Source organism: Alexandromys fortis, unplaced genomic scaffold, assembly GCF_014885135.2.
Source record: "Alexandromys fortis isolate MF-2015 unplaced genomic scaffold, M_Fortis_MF-2015_v1.1 scaffold_26, whole genome shotgun sequence".
In the NCBI taxonomy this organism is placed as follows: Eukaryota; Metazoa; Chordata; class Mammalia; order Rodentia; family Cricetidae; genus Alexandromys; species Alexandromys fortis.
In genome coordinates, this window is record NW_026067894.1 from 3,521,451 (window position 1) to 3,535,835 (window position 14,385).

General features: G+C 49.4%; 1 protein-coding gene across 1 annotated transcript; it reads right to left on the minus strand.

Annotated features, from left to right (window-relative positions):
• Positions 1–1,454: 1,454 nt before the first annotated feature.
• Positions 1,455–9,696, minus strand: Mul1 (mitochondrial E3 ubiquitin protein ligase 1). The gene is made up of 4 exons (XM_050155626.1): positions 9,477–9,696; positions 4,818–4,905; positions 4,117–4,237; positions 1,455–3,182 (listed from the first exon to the last, which is right to left on the minus strand). Exons 1-4 carry the CDS (start codon positions 9,594–9,596, stop codon positions 2,453–2,455), a joined length of 1,059 nt encoding a protein of 352 aa, XP_050011583.1. The 5' UTR covers positions 9,597–9,696; the 3' UTR covers positions 1,455–2,452.
• Between the last annotated feature and the right edge of the window lie 4,689 nt (positions 9,697–14,385).

A 14,385-nucleotide genomic window follows, 5' to 3' on the forward strand; every position in this document is an offset into this window, starting at 1 on the left:
GAGTGGAAGGAAGGACAAGACTCCTGCGGCTGAGTCTGTATGAGCAAGGACGAGGGCACCATGGTGTGGCTAAGTCGAGTCAGGGGGATGCCTGATGCCTTCAGGGGCCAGAAGAGGACATCAGCTCTCCTAGAACTGGAGTTAGAGATGGTGGAGAGCCATTGTGCAAGAGCTAGGATTCGAACCTGAGTCCTCTGGACAACAGCCAGTGCTCTTAACCTCTGAGCCATCTCTTTGGCTCCCCACTATAGTCTAGGTGTCCTCACAAACCCACATTGACATTTTAGTGCCACTGTCACGGTATGAAGAGGTGGAACCATCAAAAAGTGAGGCCATAAATTTAATAAGGCCATTGTGGTGAGTGAGGCCATAAATTTAATAAGGCCATTGTGGTAGTGGTGGTGGGAGCTTATTTAAGTAGTTATTTAAATAATTTACCCTCCCTCCCTCTCTCCTTCCCTTCCTCGCCATGTGCTGCCCTCTGCTGGACAAAGACAGCAGGGGTAAGTGCTGTGCTCCTGGATTCTCCAGCCTCCAGAGTTGCTGGGAGTTCACCTCTGCTCCTTAAAAATTACCCAGCCTCAAATGTTCTGCTGTAGGAAGAGAAAACAGACTAAGAAAATGTCCTTCTGTGGCATCCAATGAGTCAAAGAGCGACATCTCCTGTCCCTGCTGAGTGGGACTCACTCCTTGACAAACAATAGGATGCATTGAGACATATTCCAGGCCCTTTTAGGACAGAACTGGGTGTCCCTCATTTCACTCCTGCGGGCACAAGGTATACACTGTTCGAGGATGAACGAATGCCCTCCAGTGACATCCAATTCCACGTGCCCTCCTGCCCTGCAGGACTCCCCAGCATCGGAGCCGCGGCCCAGCTGGCCCTTCTAAACGACCTGGGATCAGGCTTGTGAAGGGCATGAGATTGGCCTACTTCTTCAAGTTTCTGTTTGCTTTTCAAACGTACCGCTAGAATTTTGAATGAATTGGCATTCTAAAGACCACCTCCCAGCCCATCCGCCACCAGGGTCTTCCAGGGAGGGGCCTGAATGATGGATGGATGGATGGACGGACGGATGTGCTGATTGGCTAAAATTGGTAGAAATGCCGTTTATGGTGACAGAGTGGGCTCTCTAACGCTGCGGGCTCTGCCTCTGGGGATTTAACCAAGCACAATACGAAGTATTTGTGAAAGAAACTGAACACATACACATTTGTCTCCTTCTTCCCCGAACAGCACAACATAACTTTCACCCCGTCAACCGGGACTCCCTGTGTTAGGATAATCTAGACATGACTCCATGTGCACAGGAGGGTGCACGTGAACCCCATTCCAACAACCCAAGAGGAAAACAGGTCTCCAACCTCCACCTTCATCCTATCATGGTGGAACTTCACCTCCATCTCAGCAAGCCTCCTCTCGGCCCCTGAACTCTAGTGAAGAAAGCAAGAGACACATGGGAGCAGTCTGTTTAATTGTGCTGCTCACTTGGACAGCGCACGTACTAGAGTCAGCGCCTGGAAGCCGCCCTTCTTCCCCTCAAGGAGAACAGGAGATGCTCAAGAAGCAGAGCTGAGAGTGACCCAGCCCACCCAGCCCATGGACAATTTCCGATTTCTCTGGCACTCACAAGTCAGGGGCATTGGGAAGGAGAGCGCTGCTGGGCTTTGCTGACAGGAACAATGAGGCAGTCCAGACACGCTCTGCAAGTGTGCCTGCCGCCAGCTACCTTTCTTTGGCAAAAGCAAGCAGAGACACTACAAAGGCCAGAGGTCAGGACAGCAGTGACCTTCATTCCCTTTCGGTGAGGCCTTTCCACAGGAAACCAGAGCTGACAGGGAAAGTCAGGCAGCAGCCACATCCACAACCCTGGTGCTCTCCCTGCCGAGAAATATCTAGAAATGTCTGTTGTCCTCCTGCTGACCTGTGTCACACACACACACACACACACACACACACACGCACGCACGCACACGCGCACACACACACACACATGCCCACGGGCCGGGCAGTCATGCTGCTCTCTCTGCCTCTCACCTTCTCCCCACGTGTGCAAACATTACTAATGGCCTGCCCTGCCGGACAGGCTTTAAGAAATTCCTTCCCATGGACAGAAGCAAGAGGAGGAGTCTGGGCAGCAAGGCCCTCAGAGCTCAGCCTTCCTCCCAAGCTAAGGAGTCAGCACCCCAGGGAGCGAAAGGCGAGACCCCCGGCCTTGCAGCGTGGACATGAGCTGGTCTTATTCGGTCACACACAGATCTGGCTCCTAAGAAGGGAACCTCACCATGGCCCCCACCAGGTGCTTGGAACTGGAAAAGGACCTGTCCAGGTTGAAAAGCAACACCCAGCTGTTGGAGATGTGAGGCTTGCCCATGTCTCCTCCTTTATACCTTAAGGTACAGTCAGTCACCCCACCAAAGGAGGGACGCCCACGGTGTGGCTGCTACAGCCCTAGCTGTTGTACAGGGGAACCACCCTGCTGATCTCCCGACGACAGATTGGGCACCTCTTGGGCTCTGGCAAGGAGAGGTAACACTGGCGGCAGGAACAGACATGCCCGCACTCCAGGAAGACGCAGGACTTGAAGCTGCTCAGACACACAACACAGGCGCTCTTCAGACTCTCTCTGTCCTCGGGAGTCACCTGGCTCAGCAGGTGGGCCTCATGTTCACGGAACTCCTCGTGGAGCTGCTGCTGGCGCAGGCGCTCCTGCCGCTGCAGGTACTGTCTCCGCAAGATGAAGAAGAGGGTGGCGCAGGTGGCAAAACCAAACACCAGAACCAGAACTTTCCAGAGCCGGACACTGGACTCCTGCCTGTGCAGTAGGCTGTCGAAGTCCTGGCTGCTCAAATAGTATTGCATGCCTTGCTTGGGGGGCTGCAGGCGGACAGAGTTGTTGTCCAGAACCAGTTCGCCAACCCCGGTGAGGGTGGCCCCCACCTTCAGCATCTCCTCTGTCTCCTGGATGCCTTTGGGCCGCTCTCCACTGATGTAGTGGCCGATGGCATCCGTGAAGGACTGCACAGAGGGGTGGAACTTCTCGTACACAGTTTCCAGGCCCAGATCCACCGAGTCCAGGGGCTTCAGCACTCGCACAGCCACAGCGACACCATCCTCGTGGGGCACAAGGTCAAAGGGCACAGTGTTAGTCCTTTGGTGGATGATCTTGGAATAGTCATTCCTAGAAGAATGTAAGGACCAAAGATGAGCAGAAGAGGAACGGGAACTGATTCCCACACATGGTGCCACCTACACGCAGATACCCCGATTCTGCGAAACTACTGGACGCTGGTCTCCAAATCAGTCCATTCTAAAGCAGCGGTTCTCAACCTTCCCAATGCTGTGACCCTTTAATACAGTTTCTCATGTTGTGGTGACCCCCCCACAACCATAAAATTATTCTCTTCATAACTGTAATTGACATTGTTAAGAATTATAATGTAAATATCTGTTTTCTTTTTTTTTTAATTTATTTATTATGTATACAACATTCTGCCTCCATGTATGCCTGCATGCCAGAGGAGGGCACCAGATCTCATTACAGATGGTTGTGAGCCACCATGTGGTTGCTGGGAATTGAACTCAGGACCTCTGAAAGAGCAGCCAGTGCTCTTAACCACTGAGCCATCTCTCCAGCTCCCAATATCTCTGTTTTCTAATGGTCTTGGGTGACCCCTGTGAAAGGGCCATTCGACAATGCCCAAATCACCAAGACCACAGCAAGGAGGGTCTACTTTAGGTCCTTAGGTTTCAATGGACAACAGTTGGCAACAGAGGTTACCTTTAGTGTTTATTCCCTGTGTTTCTGTTATATAAATACCTCAGACAAAAATCTGCTCGGAGAGAAGGGGAAATGGTTCACTTAATGTGCTGGTATAAATGAAGGGAATCCAAGCGTGACTGATCTACAAATGGGTGGCCCTACAGCTTCAGTGGATTCCAGGCAACTGGTTGCCTCGTGGGCTCTAAGGGAAGTCCACACAGCAGCACTAGGGGTGTGGAGAGGCAGCTCTGCAACTTGCCCCCCAAAGCTGAAGGCACAGCCAGCCCAGGCCCAGCCTCCAAACAGGCAGAGTGAGGGTCCAGCCAAGGGAGAGTAGCCAGAGGACACGCACCAAAGGTGGGTTGTTCGATTCCACACCATCTTGTGCTCCTGAAGTGTCAGCCGCTGGATCACCCCCTTACAGTTTTCCACAAACTGGCTGTTGAGTGTTTCTTTAACGGACCGCACAGCTCCTGTGGAGAAAGCAATCATGGTCCTTCTGAGGTCCTTCTGCCCTCGCTTTAAGGTTCAGCATGTGTCGGAGCTGGGTTTCAACAATCACTCAACACAATGGCATCTGCATCACCACCAGAAGGCAGGCTCTGCGGAAGTGCTTAGGGAAGCAGCTCACCAGAATCACATCGTTCCATCTTAACTGTCTTAGACTCCACCAAGCATCCTAAAGCCATCAGAGGCCCACAACGGTTCAGGCACCCTGCCAAAGACAACAGGCCCCCGCCACTAAAAGGCTCTCAAGAGGGCCAAGAATGGCCTCAGCAGGTGAAATGCTACTAAGCCTGACAACCTGAACCTTGGAACCTCCACAAAAGTGGAATGAGAGTCAACTCCCCCAAGTTTTCCTCTGACCTCCACACAAGTAACGGCACCCTCGCCATCCCTGCCCATACAAACAAAACTAACTAAATACATGCACACATATATAAACAGAGGTTTAAAAAAGAGAAAGAGGAAGGGTGTGTGTCAGTCAAGATGGCTTTTACCTACTACTATTAGGAGGCAGCTGCTGCCACCCACACCAAAGAGCAAACGCACCTTCAATGACAGCATAAGGCACACACTTTCCCGGAGCTTCTGAAAGAATGCCCTTCAGATCTTCACCCAAGTGCATCTTCTTAGCTCCCTAAACACAAAAATAAATAGATATTAAGTTGGCCACTGAATACTGACATGCTCAATCAAACTTAAGGTGTTGGGGGATGAGGTACGAGGAGATCGGCCAGGAGGGAGAACTAGATGATGGGGTTCCCAATCTGGCCCTGAACCTTGACCATAAACAAGCAGGTGGCTCCAGGCTCATCATCACCAAGGCCGGAGGTGTCACCATCGGCTTCCAGTAGAACAAAACACTCCTTTAATGCGAGCATTTTTACATGAAAATATAAAAGGTATTAGCCGCTAGGCGCACTGTAGAATCAACTCCAGCAAACACAGAACTAGATCCAGCTGAAACATATCCTTGGTGATTTTGAACAACTTCACTTAGGAGTCTGTTTCCAAAACTAAAAAGGGAGGGGAAAGCACAATCTCACAGCATCTTTGAGGTGGGGATAAGTGAACCTTGAGGTACAGCAAAAGCCAGTGCAGGGCTGATGCACGGAAGCCTTGAAACACTCAAGCATTCCCGTGACCAAGGAAAAAACACTGGAAGACACACTCAGCTCTGTGCGGTCTGTAACCGGACCACAAAATGAAAATCTAAACTTAGTCCCACGGCCTGACCACAAAATGACAATCTAAACTTAGGAGTCCCGTGGCTTTCCAGGAAGGGTTATCTCATCCTTTTAGGAATTAACTAGGTCTCACGTGTCACAGGCTGGCCTGGGACTCAACACACACCCGAGGATGTCCTTCAACTCGCTCCTGTTGTCAGTTTGTTCTGGGCTTCTCCATTTGTCTGTCTGTGTTTGGGTTGGGGTTTTTTGTTTTGGCTTTCATTTGTTTTTTGAGACAAGGTCTTACTAAGTAGCCCAGGCTGCCCTTGAACTCCTCTGCCTCCTTAGCAATGGGAACTTCTGATCCTCCTGCCCAGACTCCTGAGTTCTTTGACTGCAGGTGTATGCCACCACATCTGGTTATGTCGTGCTGGGGGTCAACTCTGGACTTCTGGCAGGCTAAACAAGCACTCTGCCAACTGAGCTACATCCTCATGTCCTGGCAAGGCTTTTTAGGTCATCCAAAGATGGGCCCTGGAGAGCTCAGCAATTCCAAGAGTCTCACATATAGCCAACTTGAAGCCAAATTGGTTTTGGGGTCAAGAAAGTGAAATATCAGTTAACCTCTGAGCCACTCACTCCAGGAGTCACAGTAATTGAATTAGGTGAACAGCTGGGCAGTGGTCTCCCGCTGGGAGCCATTTGTACAGCAGATGCAGCTGCCTCCTCATGAATTGCTTCATTTCTGAGTCCAGAACGTCTTTCACCACAAGAACTCCACGGCTTTGTTTCTGAGCCCTTACTGAAATCAGTCCGGGGGAAAAAGGACTAAGGTTCAGGAGTCCACTTTCACACAATTGCCAAATCAAGCCTTTGGCTGATGGGCTGTGAAATTTCGGCCAAAATAAAACCATTAGCATGTACTGAGCATCCACTACTTGTCAAACGCTGAGCTAAGAATGGAGATATGAATAAAACAGAGCAAGACCCTCCCCTGACCTTACAGGTCCATCTCTAGATCAGGTGACAGATGCCACACAGCAAGACTGTCCCCTGGCCTTACAGGTCCACCTCCAGATCAGGTGACAGAAGCCACAAGGCAAGACTGTCCCCTGACCTTACAGGTCCATCTCTAGATCAGGTGACAGTTGCCACACAAGACCGTCCCCTGGCCTTACAGGTCCATCTCTAGATCAGCTGCCAGCTGCCCCAAAGCAATGTTGTCAACTAAGAAAGGAGGGAAAAGCCTAGTGTTACTGGTGTCAGGGTCAGAGCTGTGCCCTGGCATCCACAATTGGCCAGGCTCAGCCACCTGTCCTCAATAAGCCAACTAAAAAGCTAACTTAATGGTGAAAAGCAAGCCGGGCGGTGGTGGCGCACACCTTTAATCCCAGCACTCGGGGAGGCAGAGGCAGGCGGATCTCTATGAGTCCGAGGCCAGCCTGGTCTACAAGAGCTAGTTCCAGGACAAGCCCAAAGCCACAGAGAAACCTTGCCTCGAAAAAAACAAAAATGAAAAACAAAACAAAACAAAACAATAGTGAAAAGCAGAAAAAAGACATTTACCCAATGTAGCCACATTGGGAAAGGGAGGGCAAAGACACACAGGGGCTCTACCCCAAATCTCTCTTTGGGTCCTAACACGAAAGTAAGGGTTTTAAATTTTTACTTCCTTTATTAATTTTCAAGTATGGGTGTTTTTGCCCGCATGCTTGTCTGTGTGCCATGTACATGGCTGGGACTGGAGTTACAGATGACGTGTGAGCTGTCACAGATTCCAGAAGAGCAACCCGTACTCCTAACCACTGAGCCATCCCTCCAGCGGGAAGTAAGGTTTAACTGGCAGAATTGAGTGGTCAGGTTAAGGTATGGTCCAGCCCAGCACCACTGGGCTTAGCCCGCCCCTCCCACAAAGATCATCTTGACAAAATTCTCCTCTGACCAGTCCCAGGCCCTTGGCTTCTCCTTCTCCCAGCAGCAGGAGCTTCCCATGGAGTGAGGGGGGATTCCAATTTCTTGGAATCCACCGTTTCAATAACCTGATAGTCAAAGGGAAGGACACAATAGAAATCCTCACTCACGGCCAGGCAACGGTGGTGCACGCCTTTAATCCCAGCACTAGGGAAAGCAGGTAGAGGCAGGTGGATCTCTATGAGGTCAAGGTCAGCCTGGTCCACGGACCGGTAATTCCAGGACAGGCTCCAAAGCTACAGAGAAACCCTGTTTCGAAAAACTAAAAAAAAAAAAGAAAAAAAAGAAAGAAAAACAAAGGAGAAAGGTTTGTTTGGGCTCACAGATCAAGGGTACACTCAGTCATGCTGGGAAGTGTCCTGGCTAGTTCTATGTCAACCCAGCACAAGCTAGAACTTTCTGAAAGGGGAGAACTCCAACTGAAAAACTTCCTCCATAAAATGCAGCTTACTCAGAGACTGATGGAGGAAGGCCCAGCCCATTGTGAGTGCATCACCCCTGGGTTGGGCCTCCTGAGTTCTCTAAGAATGTAGGCTGAGCAGCAAAAGAAAAGCAAACCAGTAGCAGCTCCCTGCCATGGCTTCTGCATCAGCTGCTGCCTCTAGGTTCCTGCCCTGTTTGAGTTCCTGTCCTGACTTTCTTCAATGATGAACAGTGACTTGGAAGCATAAGCCAAATAAACCCTTCCCCAAGATCATAGCGATGGTAACCCTAAGACAGGAAGTCAAGGTAAACGGAGCTTAAAGAAGCTGGTCACATGATATCCAAAACAGAAAGCAGCAATGAAAGCCTGTGTTCTGCTCATTTTCTCTTTTTTGCAAGCCCAGGGCCTGGTGCAGTCCATTTTCAGGGCAGATCTTGCCATCAAAGTGAACCTAATCAAGACAGTCCCTCAGACATGCGCACAGAGGCCTGTCTCCTAGGTGATTTCAGATACCATCAAGTTGACAGTTAACCCTAGCTATATGACTTTTGGAATCTCAAATATCTGGGTTTCCAATCGGGGAACACCACTGCCATTGGTCTCAGAAAATCGCTGTGCTAAAAGAAACTCAATAAATAAAACCAAAGCAGGAAGGCACTGTGTGACCTGCTAAGCGTAGTGCAAATAGGAGAGCGCACTTTTACAGCAGCAATAATCCAAAAAGAAACGGAGAAGCGAGGAGCAGAGCAGTTAAATAAATGAGCTTCTAAATCTGCTGCTCACCGGGTTGGAGCCACACCTCCCTTACTCATCAGCATGTCCTCCATCTCCACCCCAAATATCACCTTGCTTAAAGTGGCCACACCCACTATAGTGGTCAATTTTAACTGTCAATTGACCACTATCTAGAATCACTTGGAAAGAGTGCCTCAACAGGGGGCTGTCTAGATGGGCTGGCCTGTGGGTACGCAGGAATATCTGTTAAGAAATGGTCTTGACCGCTCTAATAGTAAAATTAGCCGGTGCGCTGCTGGTGACACCATTCCCTGGGTTTGGGCTCTGGACTGTTTAGCAGTAGAGAAATCAAGTTGAGGACTAAATGTGCGTGCATTCGCTTCCCTCTGCTCTTGACTCAGATGCGATCTGTCAGAGGACTCAACCCCTTGCCTGGACTTCCCCGAGATGATGGATGGTGACCTGGAACTGAAAGTCAAACAAACCCTTCCTCCCCTAAGTTACTTTTTGTCGAAGTATTCTACTATAGGAAAAGAAAACGAAACTCTCCGTTTAACATCTTTCCACTTTTTTCTGCTTTACTCCAGCCCACTTTTCACCCTATCACACCGTCCGATTACATGTAGCTATCCCGTTGTCCTAGAATGGGATATCCACGAGGATAACAACCTCTGCTTTCTCTCACTACCTGGTGCACAGCATTTTTTCGAGAAATAGTTTTACGACAAATCAATGACGTCCAGAGACATTAAGGCTAACTCCAAGGGCTTCGGAGCGACGGGGTCGGGCAGCCTCGCTGCAGCCGGTGGCCGGGGTCCCCTCTCGGCCGCGCGTCCTCGGGGCCCCTGTGGATCCCCTACTCGGCTCCCCGCGAGCGGCCGGTGAGACCAAGCGGGCTCCCGCACTGACCTTGAGCTCTTGGGCGACCTGAGCCTTCTGCCGGTATATGGAGTACAGCACGGCGGTGACCACCGAACTGGTGCCCAGCAGGATGAACTGGGCCAGCGACGGCCGCGATCCGTTCTCCATGGCAACGCCCAGCAGCGCCTGCCGCCTGGAAGCCACCCGCGACCCCTACGCAGCCTGGAAACCCTTCCCGGAAAGCGTAGGCCCGGCGCCCGTTGATGACGAAGCCATACCGGAAGTGGAGACGGCGCAGGAGACCGGAAGGCGACGTTGCCGAGGTGATGGCGATGTAGCTGCGGCCTCCTGGGAAACCGATCGGATCCCAGGAGGACCTCAAGGAGCCTCCGCGAGCGATTCTATGACCTTGTCAGTGCCACACGCTGGCCGGGGTCACGTGGGAGCGCTCCCTCGGGTTTCTAGACTCTCTGGTTGGGTTATTTTTAAATTACTTTTTATTTATCCTGTAAGTAGATGGGAGCGTGCCACGGTGCATGTGTGGAGAACTGGATACCCTGAGAGTGTCAGTCCTCTCCTTCCACTTTGTGGGTCCTTAGGATCGAATCCAAGTCCTTAGTCATAGCAGCAAGCGCCTTCACCCAGCCATTGCTTCGTTATTTGATGTCGCCGTCATCAGATGGGGAGTTGAGTCAAGTGTGTGTCAAGCGCTAAGGAGCGTTACTTAAGCTATCCGGTGAACCTGGGTTATACTCCGTTCTCTTTTTTTAAAGAGGAAGAAACTGCGGCCAGAGGGGATGGGACACATAGGCAGAGCCCTGCTGCTGAGGAGAACAGTGAGCCCAGCTGCAAAGTCCTCATTGCTGCTCCAGCTGAATCACTAAAGCAGCTCATAATTTACCCCCACCACAGAAAGCAGCGTCCTGTTTATTTAATAAGAACTGCAGCTGCGTTTATTGAATAACTATTATGTGCCATGTCCTGTGATTATGTTTCTTAGGTTTGCTTTTATTCATCTTTTAATTCTTACTTTTGATTTGTTTGTAGTGCTGGGGATTGAACCCAGGGCCTTGTGTGTGCTAAGCAAGCACCCCACCACAGCACTGCACCCCCAGCCCTGTTCCGGTTACCAAGAGTTCTTTATATATATTCTTGATACAAGCCCTCCATCAAATCACATATATGACTTGCTAGCATGTCTTCAAGCTTCCAGCTTGACCTCTCCTTGGACGTTCAGAGTGTTTATGAAGTCCAGTAGATCCACTGTTTCCTTTCAGGGATCTGCTTTTGTTGGCTTATCTAAAAAATCTGTACCTGTGAGCCAGAGGGGTGGCTCAGGAGATGAGGTGGCCTGCTCTGTAAACACAAGGACCTGAGTTCAAATACCCAGCATCATTATAACAAGCCAGACAGGCCCCCAACACCAGCACTGGGGAGTGGACAGTGGTTGATCCTGAGAGCTCGCTGGCCGGCCAGTCTAGCCAAAAATAGTAAACATTTGAGGACAGCAAAAGACCTCGTCTCAAAACAGGAAGACAGAGCGTGGAAGACAAACAACATGCTGTGCTAGTCTCCACACGGAAGCCCAAGGGTGTACATGCTCACACAGTCGTGTGCATGCACCACACACAAACATGCATATATACACCACACTACATACACACAGTCGTGTACATATACCACACACAAACATGCACATATATACCACACTACATACACACAGTCATGTGCATACACCACACACAAACATGCATATATACACCACACTACATACACACAGTCGTGTGCATACACCACACACAAACATGCATATATACACCACACTACATACACACACTACACACACATGAATTATACATACACACTGCATAGACTATAAACACGCAGTACACACAAACATACTACACACACACATGCATGCATGAACACTTTGTCTACATTAAAATCACAAAGATGGCAAGGCAGGAAGATGGATTCTAGAGTACCAGACTAGGGAGGAAAGGCCAAGTCTTGAAAGACTGGAAGCCAGTCCTGGATTATGTAAATGAGATGAGCTGGGTGCTTTAATCCTAGCAGGAGGATGTCTGTGAGTTAAGGCCAGTCCAGCTAACATAGGGAGCTCCAGGCCAGCCAGTGCAACATAGCGAGACCTTCTATCAAAAAAAACAAAAAACAAAAAACAGGCTGGAGAGATGGCTCAGAGGTTAAGAGCAGTAGCTGCTCTTCCAGAGGTCCTGAGTTCAATTCCCAGCAACCACATGGTGGCTCACAACCATCTATAATGAGATCTGGCACCCTCCTCTGGCATATGGGCATACATTGAGGCAAAATGTTGTATACATAATAAATAAATAAATAAATAAAGTAAGTAAGTAAATCTTAAAAAACAAATCACAAGTGTGTCCTCCATTTTCTTTCAAAAGTTGCAGTTTTAGGTGTGTGAGATTAACCTGGCATGGTTTCCCAGGCAACAGCTCATGCCATCTTCACGTCACCCCAGCCAAGTAACAAAGGCCCTGTTCACCCCAGCTCACACATGCAGACACCACAGCCCAGTCAGAAGAAGGCACAGAGTTGACCCCTCCTTTTATATGCTTGAGTAGAATATACTTATATGTGTTTTTCTGAGACAGGGTCTCGTGTATTCCAGATTCACTTGGAAATTACTGTGTAGCTGAGAATGGCCTCGAACTCTGATTCTCCTGCCTCCACCATGTCCAGCTTGTGTGGTGCGGAGGATCTAACCCAGAGCTTCACACATGCTAGGCAAGCACTCTCCCAACAAAGCTACATCCCATTTAGTTCATACCATTGGCCCCAGAAACAACCAGGCAATTTCCATTCGTGAATCACATCACCTGTATTCAAATATTTATCAGTGACAGCCCATCTGGAGAGCTAGTCTGGAAGCCAGGATTTCTGGATTCAAATCTAGGCTCAGGTCAGTCAGGTTAGGGAAAATGCAAATTATTTGTTTGAATAAATTCCCTCTCTAAAAACCGCTTAACCATTATTTTACATCTTGGGTAATTTTCAATGGCTGTTGCAGTTGATAGTTTTGGCCACGTGGGGGCGCCAGGAGCACAGATGCAGAAGATCAGGGCACAAGAAAGAGCTCTAGGGAGAGCTCATGGGAGACCAGGCAAGAAGGGCAAGAAAGACCTGAGATTTGTTGTTTGGTTATTGGCCTTTTTTTTTTCCCCACAGAGGATCCCATGTATCCTAAGCTTGCTTTAACGCCACTGAGTAGCCAAAGACAGCTGCCACCTCCCAAGTGCTGGAATTACAAGTGCATACCAGATCTATCTTGCCCTGCCACAGCTGAGCTCAGTGCTCTCCCTCATCCAAATGCTGTGTCGGGATGGACGGAGAGCCAGAGCTCAAGTTTGCAATTGGGCTCTTTGCTTCTACATACAAACTCAGACTCCTGGTAGTCTCTTAGGGGCTCATGATGTGGGCATGACGTGGACATAACGTGTGTGAGTGTGTGTGAGTGCGTGCGTGTGCGTGTGTGTGCGTGCATGTGTACATGTGTGTGTGTGTGTACAGCTATATTAGCCAAGAATTCACTGTTATGAAGACATTGAAACTCAAGGTCAAGGTTAAGGGAAGACCAGTAAAGGTCAAGGATGAAAACCTAAGGAGACGCTCACCGTCCCGGTCATAAAAATGTCTCTTTAATTCAGCTCCCTAAACATCTTGTTTCACTTCACGTGCTCCAGTCCTATACGTGACTCAGCTGAAACTAGGCAAGGGGACTGGAAATGGCTCAGAGGTTCAGAGCACATAGTGCTCTTGCAAAGGACCCCGAGTTCCATTCCCAGCAACCACATCAGGCCTGAAACTCCAGCTCCAGGGATGCAACACCTCTGACCTTCATAGGGACCTGCACTAATGTGCACGTACTCACACACACACATGCGGGATCCAACACCTCTGACCTCCACAGGGACCCACACTAATGTGCGTGTACACACACACACACACACACACACACACACACACACACGCACGCGCGCATAATTAAAATAACTAGCTGTGGTGGCTAACCTTGGTTGCCAGCTTGATATACCCGAAAAGAGGAGGCCTCCACTGCACGTTACCTCCATCATTTTGGCCGGAGCCACATCCATGAGGTATTTGGTTAATTGGTAATCGGTGTGGAAGAGCCCAGCTCACTGTGGTGGTGCCATTCCAGAGCAGGTGAGCCTTGGTTGTGTATAAAAAAGGTGGTGGTGAGCCAATATACACCATTCCTCCATGGCTTCTGCTTGAATTCCTGCATCAAGGATTCTGCCTTGAACTCCTATCTTGACGTCCCTCCATGCTGGAAGACAAGCTGAAATAAACCCTCTCCTCCACATGTTTCTTTTGGTCAGTGTTTCATCACAACAATGGGAAGCAAATGAGGACGGAAAGTTAAAGACAGAAAGGGAAAACCTCAAGCTGAGTATGAGTGGGAAAGGCAGTGTCGAGGCTGGCGACAGCGTGGATGCTGCTCTGACTGCCTAGTGTGGGATAAGTGTGGTCCAGGGACTGGAGTCTCGGGGCAGGGGAAGGGATGGCCAGCTAACGATTCTTCATAACTTAAGTCTGAAACACCCAAGTCACACCTCTTACCTACGGAACCATTTTATATATATGAGTTTGACCCCCCAGAACCCACATGAGAGAAAATTGTCCTCTGACCCCTCAAATTAGTACCATGACACAAGAGTCCACGTGCACAAACACATAACATAAATAAATGATTATAAACAAGGGTTTTTTTTTTAAAAAAATATGAGTTTCTAGGCTGGGCTGTGGTGGTGCACACATTTAATCCCAGCATTCGGGAAGCAGAGACAAACAGATCTTTGTGAGTTAGAGACCAGCCTTATCTACAGAGCAAGTTCCAGGGCAGCCAGGGCTACACAGAGAAACTCTGACTTAGAAAACTTAAATTAAAAAAAAAAAA